Raw genomic sequence first — 23,523 nt, 5'->3', positions numbered from 1 at the left:
TTTTACTTACATACCTTATTCAATAATTAGCACAATAAGTTTAGTGGACACTCACCATCTCCCAGATACAAACTAAAAGAAAAGTACTTTTCCTTGTGATGAGAACCCTTAACATTTAATGATACTAATTATTGTACCTTACATCCCTATTGCTTATTTATCTTTTAACCGGAAGTCTACTTCTGACTGCTTTCATCCAATTCTCCCTCCCTCGGCCCCACCTTTGGTAACCACAAATCCGATATCTTTTTCTATGAGCTTGTTTTTGAATTGCAGTTGACCTAGGACCCAATGTTAGTTCTCAGCACTTGATATAGTGATTTTGTATTTCTGTACATTGCAAAAGGATCACCATGATAGGCTAATTACCATCTGTCACCATACAGTGATAATCTGTTTTTACTGATTAGGTTCCCCCAGGATGTACATCCCATCCCCATGACTCAGCTGTTTCACCGCCGAAGGTTTGTGCCTCTTCATTCCTTTCGCCTGTTTCACACGCCAGCTGGCCTCTCTCCCCTGGTAACCGTTTGTTTGACTCCTGTGTCTGTGACTGTGTTTTGATTGTTCATTTGTTTTGATTTTTAGATTTCATATGTAAGTTAGATCATATGTTATTTGTCTTGCTTTATCTGGCTTATTTCCCTTAGCATAATACCTCTAGGTCCGTCTATGTTGTCATGAAAGGCAATATTTCATTATTTATGACTGAATAATATTCCACTGTATACATATATACCAAATCTTCTTTGTCCATTTATCTGCTGTTGCATTTAAGTTACTTTCATATCTTGACTATTGTAAATAATACTGCTATGAACATTGGGGTGCATAGATGAGTTTGAATTAATATTTTCATTTTCTCCAGATAAATACCTAGAAGAGGAATTTTTGGACCATATGGTAGTTCTACTTTTAATTATTTGAGGAACCTCCTCACTGTTTTCCATAGTGGCTGCATGAATTTACACCCCCACCAAGAGTACACAAGTATTCCTGTTTCTTCACATCTTTGCCAATACTTTTCATTTGCTGGTTGTTTTGTTTTGTTTTTTATAATAGCCATTCTGACAGATGTGAAGTGATATCTCATTGTGATTTTGATTTGCATTTTCGTGATGATTAGTGGTCTTGAACATCTTTTGATGTGCCTGTTAGCCATCTGTATGTCTTCCTTGAAAAAAAAATGTCTATTCAAGTTCTCTGCTCATTTTTTTAATCAGGTTGTTTGTTTTTTTGGTGTTGAGTTTTATGAGTCCTTTGCCATTTTTAGATATTAACTCTTTACCAAAATATATATCATTTGCAAATATCTTCTTCCACTCAGTAGGTAACTTTTTTGTTTTATTAATAGTTTTCTTCACTGTGAAAAAGCTTTTTAGTTTAATATAGTCCCATTTGTTTATTTTTGCTTCTGTTTCCCTTGCCTAAAGAGTTCTAAAAATGTATTGCTTAGACTTATGTCAAGTAGAGTGCTGCCTTTGTTTTATTCTAGAAGTTTTATGGTTTCAGGTCTTACCTTTAAGTCCTTAATTCCTTTTGAGTTTACTTTTGCATATGGTGTGAGTAGTCCAATTTGATTGTTTTGCATACAGCTGTTCAGTTTTCCTAGTACTGTTTATTGAGGCTGTCCTTTTCTCTGGTGTATATTACCTCCTTGATCATAGAATAATTGTCCATAAATATAGGTTCATTTCTGGGCTCTCTGTTCTGTTGATCTGCGTGTCTGTATTTGTGCTATTACTATATTGTTTTGAATACTGTAGCTTTGTGGTGTAGTTTGAAATCAGGTAGTTTGATCCTTTCAAGTTTGCTTTTTTTTTGGTCAATTTTTTTTTTTCTGCTATTTGGTGTCTTCTATGTTTCCATGCAAATTTTGGAAAGAAAGGTCATTAGTCTTGATAAGGATTGCATTGAACCTGTAGATTGCCTTGGGTTGGGAGTTCATTTTAACAATATTAATTCCTCTGGTCTATGAACACAGTGTATCTTTCCATCTGTTTATGTTGTCTTCAATCTCTTTCATCAATGTATTATAGTTTTCCAAATATAGATCTTTTACCTCCTTGGTTAGAGTCATTCTTAGATATTTTATTCTTATTGATTCAATTGTAAATCAGATTGTTTTCTTCATTTCTCTTTCTGAGAGTTCATTGTTGGTGTATAGAAACAACAGATTTCTGAATATTAATTTTCTTTCTGCAACTTTACTGTATTTATTCTAATTGCCTTTTGGTGGCATTTTTAGGATTTTCTATATATAATATCATGTCATCTATAAACAGTGGCAGTTTCACTTCTTCCTTTCCAAAAGGAAAAAGCCTTTTATTTCATGTTCTTTTCTGATTGCTGTGGCTCGTCTGTTGAATAAAAGGGGTGGGAGTTGGCTTCCTTGTCTTGTGCCTTAGCTTAGAGAAATGCTTTCAGTTTGTACTGTTTCGTATGATGTTGGCTCTAGGCTTGTCATGCATGGCCTCTGTTGTGTTGAAGTATATTCCCTCTATACCCATCTTATTGAGAATTTGTGCCGTAAATAGATTTGAATTTTGTCAAAACCTTTTCCTGCATCTATTGAGATGATCATGATTTCTATTCTTGTTTGTTAATATGATGTATCACATTGACTCATTTGTGAATATGGAACTATCCTTGCATCCTTTGGAGAAATCCCTTTTGATCATAGTATATAATCCTTTTCATGTACTCTTGCATTTAATTTGCTAATATTTTGTTGAGGACTTTTGTACCAATGTTCATCAATGATATTGGCCTTTAATTGTCTTATTTTGTGGCATAGTTCTGTGATTTCAGTATCAGGGTAATACCTTGTAGAATGAGTTCTGAAGTGTTTTTGCTCTTCAACTTTTTGAAATAGTTTGAGACGGATAAGCATTAACTCATCCTGAAATATTTGGTACACTTCACCTGTGATGCCATCTGGTCCTAGACTTTTCTTTATTGGGAGGTTTTTAAATTACTATTACTGATTCACTTTCATATCTAGTAATTGCTCTGTTATATTTTCTATTTCTTCCTGATTCAGTCAGGATATTGTATATTTCTGGGAATACATTCATTTTTTTCTAGGTTGTCCATTTGATTGGCATATGATGTCGTATTAGAGGGTCTTCCGTGGTGACTCAGATGGTAAAGAATCTGCCTACAATGCAGGAGACCTGCGTTCATTCCCTGGGTGGGGAAGATCCCATGGAGAAGAGAATGGCAACCCACTCCAGTATTCTTGCTGGGGGATTTCCATGGACAGAGGAGCCTGGTGGGCTATAGTCCATGAGGTCACAAAGAGTAGGACAAGACTGAGAGACTTAACATAAACACATGTCATATTAGGGTTTCCAGATGGTGCTAGTGGTAAAGAACCTGCCTGCCAGTGCAGGAGATGTAAAAGACACAGGTTCATTCCCTGGGTAGCGAAGATCCCCTGGAGGAGGTCATGGCAACCCACTCCAGTACTCTTGCCTGGAGAATCCCATGAACAGAGGAGCCTGGTAGGCTGCAGTCTATAAGATCACAAAGAATCAGACACAACTGAAGCGGCTTAGCATGCAACATGTGCAATGTCATATTTATTTCTTATGCTTTCTATTTCTATGATATCAATTCTCAGTTCTCTTTTTATATTTCTGATTTGATTTATTTGACTTTTTTTTCTTGATGAATTTGACCTAAGGTATATCAGTTTTGTTTATCTTTTCAAGAATGAGCTCTTAATTGATGTTTTCAAGTCTCTTTATGACTTTTCTAATACTAAATTCAGGGTGGTGTTGTTTTTCTAGTTCCTATAGATGTATGGTTAGGTTGTTTATTTGAGATTTTTATTCTTTCGTGAAGTAAGGTTGTGTTGCTATAAACTTCCCTCTTAGAACTGCTTTTGTTGTGTTCCTTAGATTTTTATACCTTCATGGTTCTATTTTTTTTAATTTCCACTTTAATTTCTTCATTGACCCACTGGTTATTTAGTAGCACACTATTTAATTTCCACATGTTTGTAGGTTTTTTTCCTTTTAGTATATTTCTAGTCTCATAGCATTGTAGTCAGATAGAATGCTTGATCTGATTTCAGTTTTCTTAAATTTATTGAGACATGTTTTATGGCCTATAATTTGACCTCTCCTGGGAAAGAATGTTATACATAGATAGATAGATGTGTATAAAGGCTACCTAGTCTAACGTGTCATGGAAGGCCAGTGTTTCCTTGTTGATTTTTCTGTCTGGATGATCCGTCAGTTCATGTAAGTGGGATGTTAAAGTCCCCTACTATTACTGTATGACTATCAGTTTCTTTATATTTGTTAATATATGCTTTATGTATTTAGGTGCTCCTATGGGCCCTCTAATATTTTTTCATTAAGTAAAAGACTAGTTTAGAAATTAAAATTGGTTTTTCAAAGTAGATGATGATGATAATGCTATCAGTAAAGTTGGTGACAAAAGGTCAGTTTATGAATATGTTTTGCAGGTAAAAACTCAAAAAAATTTGCTGATGGACTAAATGTAGGTTATGAGAGGGAAAGAAATAAAGGAAAATTCCCAATGTTTTGGTTGTTGAGTAAGTAGAAGTGTGGAGTTGCTCTTTGCCAAATTGGGAGAGGTAGTTGAGAGGGTTAGGAGTTTGGTGTTGGAGTTTCAGTTTGAGATGACTTTTTATAGTATTTAGATAGAGAGCTTTTGTTTTCAGGTAAGTTGGAGCAAACGCACTCTACTCTGTCTCTCCCACTGAATGCGGCTATAAAACCTTTCCAGAATGAATGATGTAGCCAGTTGAGAACTCTGGGAGGTCAATCATATCGGCCTGTTGGAGAACACCAGAATTTGCAGCACCACTGAAGTGGTGGTGCCTCTGCCATTTCCAGCCTCCAGTGTCCCTGTCTAGATAGAAAACAGCTCTGTTGTCTTCGAATAGTTACTTCAGGTTTTCTTTTTATCAGTGTTTTGAACATCAGGACAAATTTTCACCTCTTCTATAACAGTACCTATCTATATTTCTATGAGATTATTTAATGTTCCTGAGATTTCCTTCTTACACATTACATTTCTAGTGCTCTAGGAAAGAGTACAGTAACATAGAATTTATCTATTTCACCATTTGTTCCCCACTTTTGTAATATTAACATGGGTGGGTTTTTTTTTTTAAATTCATTCCTTATTGATCTTTAGGGTTATGTCTTTTTAGCATTCATTGTCTGCATGACAAGGTTTTTTGTAGTATAGTTTGACAAGAACATACATTTGCACCATATCCAGTACTTAGCCCCTCGTAGCTCAGCTGGTAAAGGATCCATCTGCAATGCAAGAGACCCTGGTTCGATTCCTGGGTCAGGAAGATCCCCTGGAAAAGGGATAGGCTACTCACTCCAGTATTCTTGGGCTCCCCTGGTGGCTCAGATGATAAAGAATCTGCTTGCAATGTGGGAGACCTGGGTTCGATCCCTGGGTTAGGAAGATCCCCTGGAGGAGGAGGGCATGGCAACCCACTCCAGTATTCTGGTCTGGAGAATCCCATGGACAGAGGGATAGCAAAGAGTTGGACATGACTGAGTGACTAAGCACACGCACAGTACTTAGAAGTAATTTTTCAATTCAAAATTTCCTTTTTGCCCATTTGTTATCATTCTCTCCCTGAAGTCTAGTCCCTGCAACCACTGATAGCCTATCTCTATAGTTTTGTCTTTTCTAGAATATCATACAAATAGAATCACATAGTATGTAGCTTTTTAAGTCCTTTTCACTTAAGTCTTTTTCATGTTTTCATTTTTAAGTTTCTTTCACTTATCATAAGACATTTAAGATTTTTCCATGTGGTTGCTTGTGTTAATAGCTTGTTGCTCTTTATTACTGAGTAGTATTCCACTGTTTGGATGTACCACAATTGTTTTATCCTTGTACTAGTTGAAGAACATTTGAGTTTTTCCAGTTTAGGTTAGTTATGAAAGAAAAAAAATAGTATAAACCGTTGTGTACAGTTGTTTATGTGAATTTAGTTCATTCCTCAAATTTCAAGGAGATAGACACAGGTTTGCTCGGTAAATATATGTTTAACTTTATAAGAAACTGCCAGGTGGCTTTCTGGCTTCTTTTCAAAGTGAGCACTCCACTAGTAGTGTGTGAGGATCTCACTTGTATCCTTTTCACCACTGGGTTTTGTCTTTTTTTCAAGTCATTCTTGTGATTATATAGTGGTAGCTTGTTGTGGTTGTGATTTGTATTTCCATAATTATTAATCATTTTGAGTATGTTTTCATATGCTTGTTACTGATATCTCTTTGGTGAAGTGTCTGTTGACATCTGGTAATTTTAAAAAATTGAGGTATTTGTATATTACAGTTGAGTAATTATTTGTACATTCATGAAATATTTTTTCAACATATATTTTGTAAAAATTTTCTCCCAGTGTGTAGCTCATGTTTTCATTTTCTTAGCATTGTCTTTCAAAGAGACATTTTTAATTTTTACAAAGGTCAATTTACCATTTTTCCTTTTATAACTAGACTTTTCTGTATCGTAAGAAATCTTTGCAATACAGTATTATCACAACATTTTCTCCCACTTATTTTCCAGCCATGTTACAGTTCTTGCCTTTATGTCTGTTTTTCAGTTTAATTTTTGTGTAAAGTGTGAAGTATAGTTCTAAGCTTAATTATTTAATAGTGGATGTGCAATTATTCCAACATCATTTGTGAAAAGAGCAGTTTTTCACAATTGATTTTCCTTAACATCTTTAGCTGAATCAGTTGACCGTTTATATATAGGTCTATTTCCAAGCCCTCTATTCTGTTCCGTTGATCTAGGTAATGATGAAAATTGCGTGAGATGAGTTCTCTAACTTTGCTTTTTTGTTTTAAAATTATTTTTGTTATTCCTAATTTTTTGCTTTTCCATTGATGTTTTTGAACCAGCTTGTAATTTCACTGGAGATCTTTCTGGGATTTTGATTCTGATTATACTAAATCTATGAAATCAACTTTAGGGAAATGAACAGTTTGTAGTGCTGACTCTTGTAGCCAATAAATAGAGTGTATCTTTCTATTTATTTAGGTCTTTATTGATTTCTCTCATTTTCTGGTAGTTTTCAGCTTATAAGTATTATACTTAACTGTAGTCATCCCTAAATATTTCATGATTTGGGGGTACAGTTAGAAGATGCTGATTCTTTTAATTTCAGTTTCTAGTTGCTCATTCCTAGTACATAAAAATATAATTGATTTTGGTATATTGACCTTGCATCCTCTAACCTTTCCGAGGCTACTTACTACAGTTTAACTTTTCTATAGATTGTCTGAGATTCTCTAGAAAATTATATCATCTACAGTTGCAGATCATTTAATTCTTCCTTTCTGATCTCTGTTCCACTTATATACAACTTGCTAATGTGTAAAGTTCATGCTTATTATATTCATGGTGGATATGTGTCAGCGTTTTTCTCCTGGGTGTCTTTTTTTGGTTTGGAATCTCAATGTGAGTTTCTGCTTCTTTCATATTTTTAGGAAGAGTCTGTAAAACTGGTATTATTCCTTTCTGATACATTTAGTTGTATGTCACATTTTACTCTTTTCTCATATGCTTTGTGAGTTTTTTAATGCTGCATATTTTGAATGTTATGTTGTTGAATCTCTATATTTTGTGGTCTTTCTTTAGAGGAATGTTGAGTTTACTTTTGGCACTCTGTTAAATTACTTTTGGATCATCTTGATCTTTTTGATACTTGCTTTTACACTTTTAAAAAAAAGTGTCATTCTAATGTATCCTCTTCCCAAAAACCAGTTAAGCCCTGCAACTCTGGCCTGGCACTTGGGGTATTTCTACTAGATTCTCTATGTGTATACCAATCTCTATCAAGCCTGTCTAGTCAGAGCATAGATGTTTCCCATCCTTGTAAAACCTTGTAATTTTTACATGCCCCAGGAGGAGTTCTTCCTTAGGTAGTTTTTCTTTGCTGAGCCTGCTAGAATTTCACGCTAAATATACACACCTTAGCACTCTGAGAAAGTCAGGGAGACCCCTCCACACCCCTGTGCAGACTTCTGAGTTCTTCTCTGCAGAGCTCCCTCCTGTAAAGTTATCATGTCCTGCAGACTTCCCCGAGCCCTTCTGTCTTCTCAACCCAGCAGGACCAGTGCACTTGGCTTTGGGTTTCTTTGTCGTGCTGTGTGCTCAAAAAAGGACTTCCAGACAGAAAGCCAGTTACAGGGTTCCCCATGTTTTTCCCCCTTTATGTCAGGTACCATGGTGCTATGCTATCTATTTTCTAAAACATCTCTGTGTTTCATATATTTTGCCTAGTTTTGTGTCATTCCAGCTACTCCATCAATTTCTAAAAGGGAAATATTTTTAAAAATAAAATAAAACCCAACCTACTGTAAGAAAATCACCTCTGAAGTAAAAGAAACTGAAAATAAAACAATTCACCAGACATACAAAGAAAAGCAAATGAAAATGAGGTCTAATAATATTCATATCAGACAAAATGAGTTTAAAGTAAACAGCATTGAATGAGATCATTTTATAGTGAAAAAACTCTTCATGAGGAAGAGCTTTCTTTAATTCTTACATACCTCCCCATCCTTCCTCTCCAAAAACCCTCAGAATTTATCATCGAACAGCTGCAGGAAGTATAAGGAAAAATACATAGAAACGTAGTAGTAATACATGACTTGTATCTCTCCTCATTCATGGTCAGTCAGGTCAGCTCACGGGAAGGTAGGGATGTAGAGAACCTGACCATTCACATTTAATTAGTCAGATCTAAGTGATAAGTATCAAACTCACTGTACTAGAAACAGAATGAAATTAACATGTCCACAAGATACTTATTTTTAAAGTAGCCGCAAAGAAAAGCTTCAGTAAATTTCACACAGTAGAACCAGTACAAGTTCTTGGCAACAAAACTTGAAATTAATAATAAAAAAATAGAAAACAGCCTCCAGTCAAACCTCACACTGAACATTTTAAATTCTTTACTCTTATATTAAAAGGAAGTCAAAACTGAAATTGTATAATTTCTAGAAAATAATGATTAAGTATATTGATCAGAGCTTATTGATTTTAACTAAAACAATACTCTTGGAAGTTCTTAGCCTGATACTTCTGAAATACTAAACAAAGAAGAAATAAAAGTGAATCAGATATTCATCTGTAGTAGTGAGGAAAATAACAGCAAAATAAATCTAAAGAAAGCAAAAATGAAGGAATTAAAACTAAAATTTATGAGTTGATAAGGACACATAAATAATACAACTAATATATAGGGAAGGCTTCTTTGCTGGGAAATAAGTAACAAATATTTTTTCATGGTTTACATAGCTTAAAATAACAAAATATAACATATGCATGTACAGATTAAAAATAAATTATGAAAGTTGTAAATTTCCAGTTATAAAATGGCTGTCTTGGGAATGCAATGTGTAGTATGTGATTATAGTTAATGATACTGTATTGCATATTGAAAAGTGAAATAGGATGGTGAATATTGAAAGTTTTAGTAACGAGAAAAGAAAACTTCAACTCTGTATGGTGACAGATGTTAACTCGACTTATTTTGGTGATCATTTTGCAATATATACATGTATCGTATACTTGAAACTAATATAATAGTATGTCAGTTATACCTCAACTGAAAATGCAAACACAAATAAAACTTTTAATTACAATTTCTTTTTTTAAATATATGCATTCAAGTATAGTCAGGAATGTTCTGGAATAAACTTGTCATTAGCCCCACCTCCTGTTAAAATGTGCTGTAAAGATACCTTACTTACAAAGTTGAAAATTGGTGAAATAAAGTGTCAGTACATATAGGACCCTCAGTACCTATGGGGATTTTATATATGATAAAAGTAGAATTTCAAATCAATGGGGAAACAATGGATTATTCAATAATACAATTTTTAGAACTAACTAGCTTTTTGGTAAACCATGAACTGTCCCTCTCTTTTTGCACCAAATTGATGCCAGGTGGAATAGTGATATAAACAAAACTGGAATAAAATTATTAATTTATATTCTTAGGTGGAATATTAAAAAACTTATAAAGAGAAAAATTGGAATTTGACATTACAATAAAACTTCTGCCTGAGAAAAGAGACTTCCCTGTAGCCTGAGAGAGATGGAAAAAGAGATCACTAAAATGTTCTTGGTCTCTGGTAGCTTTTGGGCCAGAACTGTATTCTGTCATATAATTCTTAAAATAGGGGCTTCAAACTTGAGCTTGCATCAGAGTCACCCAGAGGGCATGTTCAAATTCTGCCAGGGTTTCTGGTTTAGTAGATATGGATAGGGAAGGTCCAAATTTTGCAGTTTGAAGAAATTCCCAGGTAATGCTGATGCTACTAGTCCAGGGACCATACTTTGAAAACCTCTGTTTTACTATTCCCAGATCCCCTTCGTTTTTCCTGAAGTCATTCACTACTATTTGCATTCAGAGTCCAGAATAAAATTAAAGTGTTGAGGTAACATGAAGTCAGTCAGTTCAGTTGCTTATTCATGTCCGACTCTTTGTGACCCCCATGGACTGCAGCACTCCAGGCTTCACTGTCCATCACCAACTTCCGGAGCTTGCTCAAACTCATATCCATCGAGTCGGTGATGCCATCCAACCATCTCATCCTCTGTTGTCCCCTTCTCCTCCTGCCTTCAATCTTTCCCAGCATCAGGGCCTTTTCCAATGAGTCAGTTCTTCATATCAGGTGGCCAAAGTATTGGAGTTCCAGCTTCAGCATCAGTCCTTCCAATGAATACCCAGGACTGATCTCCTTTAGGATGGACTGGTTGGATCTCCTTGCAGTCCAAGGGACTCTCAAGAGTCTTCTCCAACACCACAGTTCAAAAGCATCAATTCTACAGCACTCAGCTTTCTTTATGGTCCAACTCTCACATCTGTATGTGACTACTGGAAAAACCATAGCTTTGACTAGACGGACCTTTGTTGGCAAAGTGAAGTAGAGCTACTTTAAAGGAGGAGGCTATCAAAGTGTTGCACTCAATATGATAGCAAATCTGGAAGACCCAGCAGTGGCCACAGGACGGGAAAAGGTCCATCCTCATCCCAGTTCCCAAGAAGGGTGGTACCAAAGGATGTGCAAACCATCAGTTGCATTCCTCTCCCATGCTAACAAAGTCCTGCTTAAAATCTTGCATGCTGAGCTTCCAGATGTCCAAGCTGGGTTTAGAAAAAGCAGAGGAACCAGAGATCAAATTGCCAATATTTGCTTACTCATAGAGAAACCAAGGGAATTTCGTAAAAAACATCTACCTCTGTTTTATTAACTATGCTAAAGCCTTTGACCACGTGGATTATAGCAAACTGTGGAAAGCTCTTAGAGAGCTGGGAAAACCAGACCATCTTTCCTGTCTCCTGAGAAACCTGTATGCAGATCAAGAAACAAGTTAGAACCCTCTGTGGAACAACTGATTAGTTTAGGATTTAGAAAGGAGTAGGACAGGGCTGTCTGCTGTCACCCTGTTTATTTTACCTATACACTGAGCACATCATGAGAAATGTCGGGGTGGATGAGTTAAAAGCTCGAATCAAGATAGGTGGGAGAAATATCAACAACCTCAGATATGTAGATGATACCACTCTAATGGCAGAAAGCTAAGAGGAACTAAAGAGCCTCTTGATGAGGGTGAAAGAGGACCGTGAAAGAACCGGCTTAAATTTCAACATTCAGAAAACTAAGATCGTGGCATCCGGCCCCATTACTTCATGGTAGATAGAAGGCGGAAAGGTAGAAATAGTGACAGATTTCCTCTTCTTGGGCTCTAAAAATCACTGTGAATGGTGACTGCACCCATGACATCAGAAGATGATTGCTTCTCGGCAGGAAAGCAATGACAAACCTAGACAGTGTGTTGAAAAGCAGAGACATTACTCTGCCGACAAAGGTCCATATAGTTAAGGCTCTGGTCTTCCTAGTGATCACATACGGTTGTGAGAGCTGGACTCTAAGGAAGGTGGAGTGCCAAAGAATTGATGCCTTCTAACTGTGGTGCTGGAGAAGACTCCTGAGAGTCCTTTGGACAGCAAGGAGATCAAACCAGTCAATCTTAAGGGAAATCAACCCTGAATACTCATTGGAAGGAAGCTGAAGCTCCAGTATTTTGGTCACTTGATGTGGATAGCTGACTAATTGGAAAAGTCCCTGGTGCTGGGAAAGATTGAGGGCAGAAGAAAAAGAGAGTGTCAGAGGATGAGATGGCTGGATGGCATCACGGATGCAATGGAGATGAACTTGGGAAAACTTTGGGAGATGGTGATGGACAGGGAGGCCTGGCGTGCTGCAGTCCGTAGGGTCGCAAAGAGTCGGACACGACTGGGCAACTGAACGGCAGCAACCACGTGAAGTACGCAGTTTGCTTCTTTCCAAGGTATACTTATAAGCACGAAGACCTGTACGTGGTAATCAGTGCAGTATCAGGAGTAATAACAACAACAACGGGAGGAGTCTAACTGCACCCACGTTAACGAATGGGTTGGATCATGATACATGTACTCCGTGGAATACTGTACAGTCACAGAACAGGAGGAGGTATTTCTGTAAGTGCTGGCTTAGAATACTTTCCATTTTAGCAATCATGTTGTTGGATTTTAAAATGCATGGTGTAGTATCTTGCCATGTCTGTTTTTAAAAGGTGTCTAGGTGCCTGAAAATGCCTCTGTGTTATGGGAACACACAGAAGAGGTGCTTTTGGAAAGACTGCTTCAGGGGGAAGTCACTTCTCACTGTGTGTCTCATACACGCTAAAATTACTTTTCACCTTGCAAAAAAGCCATTCAAAATAAGCAAAATAATAACTGGCATAGCTTCCGCTCTACGGGACATACAGCTTTACAGGACATAGAGGAGTTCTGGGACTGAAAATCCAGCTGAAATAGGAGGCTGTGGTCAGAGTGGCATTTCCGCCTTGGAGACTGGAGATTCGTAGCTTCACAGACCAGCTCTCAGCCACAGTAGCTGCTAGCTGATGTGGAAAAGAAATGAGTGCTGTTGATGAAAATAAATTTAAAGTATTTTATGGGATGTTTTTGTGCTTCATATTTGAGTTGCTTTACGAGCAGATTAATTTATGAACATATTATGTACCATGATGCCCTCAGTAAGCTAGACTTCACTGAGTTTCTGTTCTCTCTGTGAGCCGATATACAATCCTAGACCTCATAAGTCTTTCTAAAATCGGCTGACCAAAAGTGGCAATTAATTTTTCTTTGTAAGTTCTTAGTTCTTTATAGTTTCCTTAATGAGTTTCCTTGAAAGGAAGCACTCTAACTCTTGTAGGGCCCTGTAGCTGTAATCACCACCGCACTGTAGCTGAACGCTCATGGAAGAGCTGACCACGATTTATCAGAACAAGTCCTTCAGGACGTCCGCTCCGTCCACTCTGAAACGCTCGGCGACCACACAGATGGCCACACGTCGTTACTGCGCAGTCTGCATCTTGTGACTCGGACACAGATGCGCAGGGCTGTTTTCAAAATATAAATCTGGGTTAGATACCTGTTTGGACTTACAGGGGAGAATTCGAGAGTGATATGAAAAAGCAGAGGGAACTCTGAGCTTGGAGCTGTCTCTGATTGAGGTGTGCGTGGCCTCGACTGAGGCGTCTGTAACTGAGGCTGCCTGCCCGCCCGTTCCGGCCCGCCACTCCGTACTGCAGGCTGAGCGGAGTAGCCCCCGTCTCTGAAACACGCCGTTTCCCCACGGATGATTTACTGCCACACGTATTCCAGAGGCTGCTTGAAGAAATGCTGCTCTTGGAGAGTTCAGTGCTCATTTTTAGATCATATATTCGATAGTACTTCTAGAAATCAAGAAGTCATATAAGGCATAATATTTGCCATACTCGTTACAAATTATAACATCTTCTATGCATAAGAAAACGGGGGGTTTTTTTGCTTAGTGTGTATTTGTCCTATTCTTAAAGATGTAAGCACACACACAGTTGACTGTGAAGTTGTTTGGACACTGAACTTCAGCTGTCAGGAGAGAGCCGGGGTCCAGTGGAGCAGCCCACTCCACCCTCTTCTGTTCCCATTTTGCTTCGACTGGTAGAGGAGAGTCACCGGGACAGTTGGATTGGATGGTGGCGGTATGACTGGCCTCCTTCCTCACTGAATCCTTCAGTCGGCCCTGCCCCCTTGAACGCATCTGGGCCCCATTCAGACACATGCGACTTTTCATTCGCCTGCATTAATGGGTGGGAACCAGGGCACATGTAATCCCAAATGGTGGATAATCCAAAAGCAATTAATGCTTGGCTTTGAAATGTATTCAGTGGTGTTTTAAATTGTCTTTACCTTCCTAATTATATTGTGCTAATGTTGCCATTAGTTTGGATTCCCTGAACACACCCTGGGTGATGGGGACATTTAGCGGGGAGGGTCACAGAAAAGCGGAGCGGCAGTGGGAAACCCAGGCTGATAGGACTTTGACTGAACTCAGAGTTTCCTTTGGATGTTAATGATTGAAAGTTGTCAGCATGTCAGAATCTAGGGCCTAGCATAGTACCTGCTACACAGTTGAAATTCTTCAGGAAGCACGTGTTCAGTGAAGATTCTCAGTGTTTTTCATAGTCGCCTTACTTGTGGTCTGATCAGGGCTAGGGTGTGCCCGCAGAGGAAGTCAGTGAAGGATGTCCATGAGGTCCTCCCCAGCCATTCTGCCCCCAGCTTAGCAGAGATGCGTGCTGCCAAGCCATGGACATTTTTCCAGTATGGGGCTGACTTTATAGGCTGTTTCACCAGCCGAGCCACAAAGATTAGCCCCTCAGTAGCAGGCACTTAATCCAGGGACCCTTTTCAGGAAGGAAGCTATGCTAGTCCTTTAAAATGCAAGGAGATAATTTGAAATAGGCACAAAGAAGCTGTGTATTCCTTTCAGTATAATGTAACTTTCCATGGCAATACAAGCCTCTAAAGTAAAATAGTGATAATATAGAGCATGACTTCTTAATTTAAGGTCCATGGATCAGCTGAACTCCTGAACTGGCTTGCCCATGAGTATGTGTATGGATGTGTGTATATTTTAGAGGAGAGGGTTCATAAACTTGATTAAATCCTCAGAGGCCTCCACAGCTCCTCTCTGATCACATAGGGAATTGAATTTGTTTCACTGTTTCATGCTTTTCATAAACTTCTGTAAAGAGACAAACAGCACACCCGTTGCCCCTGCCTCTCTACCTTGTCTGGCTTTGGAGACAGGGTTGTTGTGAAGCTGGGACTGTAGCTCATTCTAAACTGGACACAGGCGGGGGCCCAGCAGCCTGGCGTTTGTATAAAAGACTGAATGTGTGAGTGGAGAATCGCCAGGCAGACTAGAACAAGAGATTGCTGGCCTGTGTGAGATGCCAAGCCACCACCTTTACAGCAAAATCAGCCCCGAACAGTCAGGATTTGGTCACGGACTGCCAGCTCCCAGATTTTTGCCTGCTTCCAACTCAGGACCAACTAGAGAAAGCTAGCATGTGCCCCAGATCAGTCACAAATGACTCCCCCCTCTCATCAGCCACCGCCACCCTTAGAGCTTCCAGTTGAGCAGACTTGAAGCCTTCTGTTTGTTTCGCCATGAAGCTTTCTCACTGCCCTGACTGCTTCCTATCCTTTGCCGAAAGCAAGTGGTGGTAGCTGATTCCCTTGCTCTTGCAAGCTTTGAATAACTAGCCTCTGCTTGTCCTCATTTGGGTGGTGTTCCTTTGCTTCAGCTGTGCCTGGACGTTTGAGAGGTTCCAGGGAAACTCCCTTATCCTGAAGTTTCTTCCACCGGGACATCGTGGATGGTAATAGTACCACTGGGGAGCACACCTCTTAGAGTTTAGCTCTTTATTTTTCCAGGTAGAACGTTTATTTTAGACAGCTCCATCTGAGCACGGAACCTTAGGGTAAAAATGGATTACAGGTAACACAGAAAACACCAAATGGATGACCATTTAGCCAGGTTCCCAGCATTGCAGCGCTTCCACATGGGGAGTAGGAGAATGCCCTTTCGAGTCCTGGTGGCATTGGGGTTCTCTGCCCCCTGTACGCACTGGATACCCCCCCACACACACTATGGGCTATATCTCTGTGCTTGGCTAGTCACCCGGGTCCTGCCACATCCCAACTCTCTCACCTCCTTAGAGCGGATCGCAAGAGCACTCAGGAGAGCCTTCAGATCAGGACTGAACACAGAGGACCCCACACTTAAGAGTGTTCACTCCACCTTCAACTGAGATTGTATGTAACCATCATAGTAAATTTATATTTTAAAAACTTTGGCCTGTAAATGTTAACTTTTAAAATGTCACAATGTTCATGTTGCTTGGCCTTTCTTCACCTTGTGATATACTGGGAGTTTAAAGAAATCAGAATGGCCCAGTTTCTCCCCGCCTTCGGAGGCCTCCTCCCTCTCCCTAGTGTCTGTGTCTCCCCTTTCTATTGGATCATGTTTATATGTAATGTTTTTCTGGGGGGAGAGGTACAGATGTTAATAGAGATGGAATGTTAAGGGAGGTTTGGCTTGTGTGTGCTTCCTGTCCCAGCCACTCGATGTTTAGTGGGCATGGGTCCAGTGACCACACCTGTTGGGTAAGCTGACTAGAAGACCCCCACCCAGCACTGAGAGGGAACAGGAACAGAAACCAGAACCTCATCTGGCAGTTCTCATGCTGTGATACTGTGATGCGATCAGCCGCATCAGCAGCTCCGGGGAACTAGCTGGTTCAGGATGCAAATGAGCAGGCCCCATCTAAATCTCAGAATCAGAATCTGAGACTTGCAGCTTGGGTTCTGGCAGTCTGTTGTACTCAGCCCTCCAGGCATGTGTGACCCACACTGGAGCTTGAGGCCGTTACTCTAATTGGAAGAGCCATCCAGTAGTTTAAGCCTTTGCTCTGCTCCCGCCTTAACGTTGCCCAGGAACGCGTGGTGGGGTTAGGAGCGCTGACAGCTGGCACCAGAGTGCATAGGAAACCGAGAATTGCCACCTAGTCTGTGGCTCCCAAACTTAGTATACACAGAGATCTCCTGGAGTCGTGTCAAACGAAGAGTGTGACCAGCAGGACTGTATTGGGGGCCTAGGAGCCTTCATCCCTTCTGAAAAGCTCCCCAGTGATGCATCTGGTCCTAGGATCGCACTTCTGAGGGCAAGGTCCTAGCAGACTCCAGGCCACAGCTGCGGTGCATCTAAGGTGCAGGCAGGCAGGGAGCCAGAGTTTAGGAAGTGAAGGGAGAACGCCCCAGCAGGCTTAGGAGGCCTTGATCAGTTCCTTCCCGGGTGTGGTCACTTACTACTAGTGTGTGTTCCCAGGGATCCCCCCAGAGATGAGGGCAGCACGGGGGCGTGTCTGATGAGCAGCTGGGAAACCTGCGAGCGATCACTGCAAGCTCAAGATCCGGAAGATCCCTGGTTAATAAGAGTGGGCCTGGGAAAGGGCAATTCATGTTCATTTTGGTTTTGTTTTTATTTTTGCCTTTGGCCATACGGGGTCTTCCTTGCAGCATCGGGGTTTCTCTGGTTGTGCGCATGGGGTTCTCCTGTGAAGCCCGGGCTCAGGAGCGCCCAGCATTGCGGAGCTCTGGCTCCCCGGTTGTGGCCCCCAGGCTCAGCTGCCCCACAGCTTCCGGGGTCTCAGATCCCCATGCAGGGATCAGACCTGCACCCCCTGCTTCAAAAGGTGGATTCTGAAGCACTGGACCACCAAAGAAGTCCCAATTTGTGTTATTTTAATAATCATTGATTAACTGCTGCACTCTGTCCAACACCAAACAACCCATGGAGCTTGTGATCTCCTGGGGAAGATCACAAGGGAAGAAGAGAAGGGAAACCAAACCAGACTGTCGCCACTGACTCTAGCTGGGAGTTTTTACTGGGCCGTTACCTCTGGACAGTGTGACCGCAGAGCATGTGCGGCCCAGCTTCCCTCCTGAAGTCCTGTGGGTCCTGACGTTCCTTAGCTTAGGGTTATTCCTCATGTCAGTTCCTCCAACGGTACTACTTGTGTATGAGTGCATTAGGAGATTTAAGCAGAGGAAATTGGAAACTATTACTCAGTGAGGCTGATTCCATTGCTATGTGAAATAGTCTATGGCAGTTTCAAAAAAATTAAGTCACATAAGTTTTGTTTTTTAATGAGTTTCATATTAGGAAGGACAGCAGCAATTATCTTCAGGAAGCCTCGGTATGCTTTTTTAGAACACTGACTCGCTCATAACTCCCTTTCCTGGAGATAAAGTGACAGAACAAAGCCTGTTGATAGACTTACTAGAAGTAAAATTTGTTTGTAGTATAAATAAAAACTAGTTCTCACAGAGCCTAAATTTAATTACTCCAGTGTGACCAGCAGCCGTCGTCAGTTCTTCGTGCTGTAATTCACAGGTCCGAGTGGCCTGCGAGTCATTTTCTCGAGGGGATGCCCAGTGGCTCCCCTGTAGTGAAGCCCGAATAAGGGATCGGGCAAGGAGACTGCGTCTCCGCAGCCTTGACCCCTGGGTCTGCTCGGGTCAGAGCGGGGATTCCAGCTGCACCCCAGTTGCAGTGCTCAGCAGTGAGAGCACAGTCTCATCTCAGAACTAAAGCGGCATTGGACTGTGTCCATCTTTCAGTAGATTGATCTGAACTTGCTGGTAAATCATACATCCTAAAGTTCCTCAGTCCTTGAAACACTACGCTTGTAATCCACATGGCAGGTCTGCCTCTTAAAGAGGGACGTGTGCGTGTCTGTAGACAGGTGATGGTCTTTCTCTGTGCCCCATGGCCTCAGAGCATCTTGTGCCCCTGGAAAACCATGGATGCACAAGGCTCTGCTTTCCATTCAGGCTATTTTTGCCAAGGGTGTATTGCAGTTGTTCTGACAAAACAGCTTCAAACCGTTGCCAAAGAGAATAAATTACAGTAGGAATGGCGATAATTATTAGGAACTTATTTTTGGAAAAAGAAGCCTTCCTTAATAAAGGGCTATGTGCTGCCCTCTGAAAGGAACAGGGAATTTTCCCCAAAGTCAAAAATATACTTTGAACAGTTCACGTACTTTTTCTGAGGGGATTAAGTTAGGTTTAGCATGTTTTCCCAGAAAGCCAAATTCAAGCTGGCTCAACTGTGTATTACACGGAGCGCTTAGAAAGTAGATTCGAGTGCTTTAAAGATAATAATTAATTTGAAGTTGCAGTTTCTTGTGTTTTTGCAGTAGAGTTTGATGGGCATGAAGTATTCAGATGTTTCTGTAATGTATGCAGATCCCAGATATTTTTAAGAAGACCAAATTGATATATTTGACTAGGTAAAAAAAAAAAAAAAAAACAGCAAACAGGCTAAGCATCTTCTAATAATTTATTCTGCAGAGCTGTTAGAATAAATGGGAAACTGGAGAAAAATTATTTATTTTGTCTTCCATCTTTTTTGCCTTTGCTCTCCAAAGAAGTTAGATGAGAATGCCTTGTGACCCTAATTATAATAACTTCAATATTTTATTCTAATTTTAAGACTGCCAGAGTTGACATAAAGGAAGACTCAAGGTAAATTAATTCAAAGGAACTGAGTGCAGAGGAACCCAATATAAGAAGAGCCTAAATTCAGTCAGAGAGGTGACAGTCACAAAGATCAGGCCTTTTGGTTTACTTTTGGTTTACTTTTGTTTTTCTCTGATACAAACACCAAATTTGGATTCTGTGTTCCTTCTCCACTAGTCATTTGAAAATTGTTACCTTTGAAAAGCCCACGTGAACAAAAGCAAAAAACAAGATTAATGTCATTAAGCAAAAATCTAACTGTGCTTTGGAGTTTTATATGCTTATCCAGTGATATCATTTTATGATCACAGGTTACTTAAAATGCCCTAATAATGTTTGTTAAATTAAGTTGAATATACTTTTTTCCATTTTACTTGTTCTTCTGAGGTGGCTGTACCCATATCTCGGAAGAAAAAAAAAAAGTGAAGATTTAGTATACTAACTGCTTTCTGCATACATAACCCACCACAGCCATGTTGGAGCAAGGCTGTTTTTTTAAACCTCAGTCACACTGGTCATTTTCATAAGCTGATCAGTAAAAAGTGTATTTTTCTTGGTGTTTCCATGGGTCATTCACTAAGCAATAACACCATCAGGAGTTACTGATCCCAAGGGAATAGCAGCTTAATTACATAGAAATTTAAAAATGAGAGTAGTGTCGCATGAGTACAGATATAGAGACTATCCTATCTTCGGGTGGTTTATTATTACGTTTAATACATCAGATGGTCTTTTTGGTTTGTGTAGACTTTATAATTACTAAGTAAGTCTGGTAAAATATGAATTATTGTATTAACACAAGTGATAAAAGGTTTACATGGTTACAATCTGTAGGTGTAATGTACATAATGCAAGATTAATAGTATCAAGCAATTAAACTGAAGTTAAAAGAAGGTTTAATGCTACCCTTAAGTGTAACTTAAACTCTCGCTAAATATTTTTAACTGCAATAAAAGCATGTTAATTTTAGGAGTGACTTCTTTACAAGACCTTATTTCTTAGAGTACGTTTTCCTTTCTGAGAATACAAAAGCACACTGAAATACTTTTCTGCTGGTAACTCATCCCGTAAAGAATTTTTTTTCTTGGCTTTTAAGCTCAATGAAGAAAGCCCAAAATAGCACAGGAAGTTTTGTGTGGTGGATATACGTATGAACTAAATCTAGTTGGGATAAAAGTGATTAAATTACTGATAAGATCATTGTTGGTCCCAAAGCATTCCATTAGTCATACCAGGACTTCTTAAATATTTTGAGAATTTGGCCTTAGTTTTCCTGTAAGTGCATATTAAATAGAGGAAACTATATTTTGCTTTAATTTAATATCCTTACATGTACAACCCACTAAGAGTCTTACATATTGTGCCCAGTCGCTCAGTCATGTCCAGCTCTTTGTAATACCATGGACTGTAGCCTGCCAGACTCCTCTGTCCATGGAATTTTCCAGGCGAGAATACTGGAGCGGGTTGCATTTCCTACTCCAGGGAATCTCCCCACCCCCGGGATCGCAGCCGTGTCTGCTGCATTGACAGGCAGACCTTTACCCCTGCCACCACCTGGGAAGTGGCCTGGCCAAAATGGTCCTTTGGACTTTTCAAAACATCATCCAGAAAAACCGAACAAGTTTTTTGGCCAACCTGATGAAAGAAACATGCTAGGCATCTACTAATTAATTCTTTCCTTCTGTGTTTCTGGGTTTCCCCCACTTCCTGAATTATTTTTATGCTGCCACTGACAAGATCGACACCTATATTTCCAACTTAGCTACACCTTTGCTTCTAAGTTGCGTGACAGTTGGCATCACAGTGAGTTTAACAAAGATCTTGGTGAACATGTAAAACACTAAGCAAAATGTTCTCTTACAAAGAGCTCTCTGGCTCTCTCTGTGTGTCTGCCTGTCACTGTCTCTCTCTCTCTCTCTCTCTCTCACACACACACACACACACACACACGCGTGCGCGCGCAAAATGTTCTCTTACAAAGAGCTCTCTGGCTCTCTCTGTGTGTCTGTCTGCCTGTCACTGTCTCTCTCTCTCTCTCTCTCACACACACGCGCACACACACACACACACACACACACACACACAGAATATGGTCCTTGCCCCGGAATTATTTACTAGTGTACTCGGCAAGGTGAAACTTAAACAATAAAGCAATGTAAAACACTTGTAAAGCGGCACATCACAGATCCCACGTTAAGTATGGGAGCACGGAGGACCTGTGTGCTGTGGTTTGGCAGGCGTGTTGTATTCACTGTCCATTGCTGGGTGTCTGAGCACCCCGCCTGACCGCACTGCGGTGGCGGCTGCCCACATGTGCCGCTGCAGAGGGGTTCCGAAGCTAGGCTAGCGCAACCCAGAACGGCAGGCATGTTGCAAGACAGGAGGTTTGGGCAATAACTGAGCATTTTGTTACAAAAATAGTAAGACTATATATTATTTCTGAGAAGTAGGCTCCTTTGTCTTCTCTGCATTACCCGTGATGAAACCAAAGATGTGATTGTCCCTGAGAAAATGAGAGGAATTTGAACTTTAAGGAAGAGGGGGAAAGATTGCATTGCATTTTTGTGTCGTGTATTAACCTTTGTTAGTTCTTTTTTTTTTTTGACAAATGATGTTTTTTGTAATATGATACATCACCTTTTTTTCAAAAGGCATTTTACTTTCAGTAGGAGATAACAGGAAAACCACACAGAAACAAAGGTCCCTCCACATAAGGCCTCACAGAAGCAGTGTCTGGGGAAACTGCAGCAGGAGTTACCATGGGCTTGTTCAAATAAGGAAAGCGTGGAAGTCAGCTCCAGGCTGGAAGCAGGCAGGTTCAGGGCCTAGGATGACGTTGTTGGTGAGTTTATGCTGGCATCCAGATCTGAAACCAGGAGGAGTCACTTTAATGTCAGAGTATGTAATTTTCAAAGTGCCAAAGTTTACCTATCCATCCATTATCCAAGATAATTCTCAAGTTTATTTATTTACTTCTGTTTTCCAGTTGTACTGAGATATAATTGACAAATACAATTGTAGGTATGTAGCATATATCATTGTGATTGATGTAGGTGCATGTTGTGAAAGGGTTCCTCCATATATTTAAGTAACACAGCCCTCACCTCACATGTTTATCTTTATAATTATCATTATTTTTGGTGAGAACATTTAAGTTGTTTCTCTCTCAGCAAATTTCAGTTATACAGCACCCTGTTACCAGCCGTGGTCACCACGTTATACACTAGGTCCGCATCAGGTTTTTTCTCTGATGGATTTTTCTTCAGTTGTGCCAGTTGGATAACTGAATGACCATGTTCTAAATGATTTTAATCACTTAATTTTGCCCATACAGTTATCAGTTTAAAGGTCCTTTTAACAGCTTTAAATGGTTTAACAGGTTTAATCCCGGCGTTTTTTGCTTTGCCCATTCTTTGCCCATTGGTTCCACCAACACTCTTTACAAAAGCAATTAATTATTTTTAATTAAGAAGAGCAACCTGTGTAATTTAGGGATATTTTGGTACTTCTTAAAATAGTAAATATTAGCATTTGCAATTTAAAAGAATTAGAAGTGTGTGTAGAAGTAATGTTTTATTCTAAGCCATATAAATATAGGCATACTAGACAAAATACATATATGTATTTTGTGTTAGCAACCTTTTATATTAGCAGTGGGGTAAGAATTAAAAGGTAAATAAAAATTGTAAGCATTTCTGTAACATTTTTTAAATGCTACTGTCACTTAGGCATTAAATTTTCTTCCTGAAAAAACTGAGTAACATAATTTAAGATGTAGTTGAAAATATAATTTAATTTTTCTGTTGATTAATTTGGTAATATGAATGAAGGAATTCAAGTATTTGATCATATGGTTCTTAATAAACTGTGATACGTATGTGTTATTATACACTATTTTGTCACAGCTTTTTGATTCCTCCTTAAATGTAATACTCCCTGAAAAAAGTAGTATCTGATTTTTTTTTTTTTGGCCTCACTTTAACCTCACAGATGGTTATATTTGGTTTTGAATTTTGCAAAGAGGTAATATC

At 39.6% G+C, this 23,523-nt stretch overlaps 1 protein-coding gene across 25 annotated transcripts in view; it reads left to right on the top strand.

Annotated features, from left to right (window-relative positions):
- TBC1D5 (TBC1 domain family member 5) overlaps positions 1 to 23,523 on the top strand; it is a 559,964-nt gene that overhangs the window by 379,433 nt on the left and 157,008 nt on the right. For 23 of the 25 annotated variants that reach the window (XR_011487445.1, XM_070467024.1, XM_070467039.1 and 20 more), the window contains one exon: positions 411 to 464. The exons of the other annotated variants lie outside the window; for them this stretch is intronic. Coding sequence is in view for 22 of the 23 variants with exons in the window: in XM_070467024.1 (XP_070323125.1) it covers positions 411 to 464 (54 nt within the window). In the remaining variant the exon portion in view is untranslated. The remainder of the gene's footprint in view (positions 1 to 410; positions 465 to 23,523) is intronic. 25 annotated transcript variants of the gene reach the window in all.

Source organism: Odocoileus virginianus, chromosome 4 (assembly GCF_023699985.2).
Source record: "Odocoileus virginianus isolate 20LAN1187 ecotype Illinois chromosome 4, Ovbor_1.2, whole genome shotgun sequence".
Taxonomy (NCBI): domain Eukaryota; kingdom Metazoa; phylum Chordata; class Mammalia; order Artiodactyla; family Cervidae; genus Odocoileus; species Odocoileus virginianus.
Note: the sequence above shows the minus strand (reverse complement) of the source record. Positions and strands in the feature narration are given on the sequence as shown.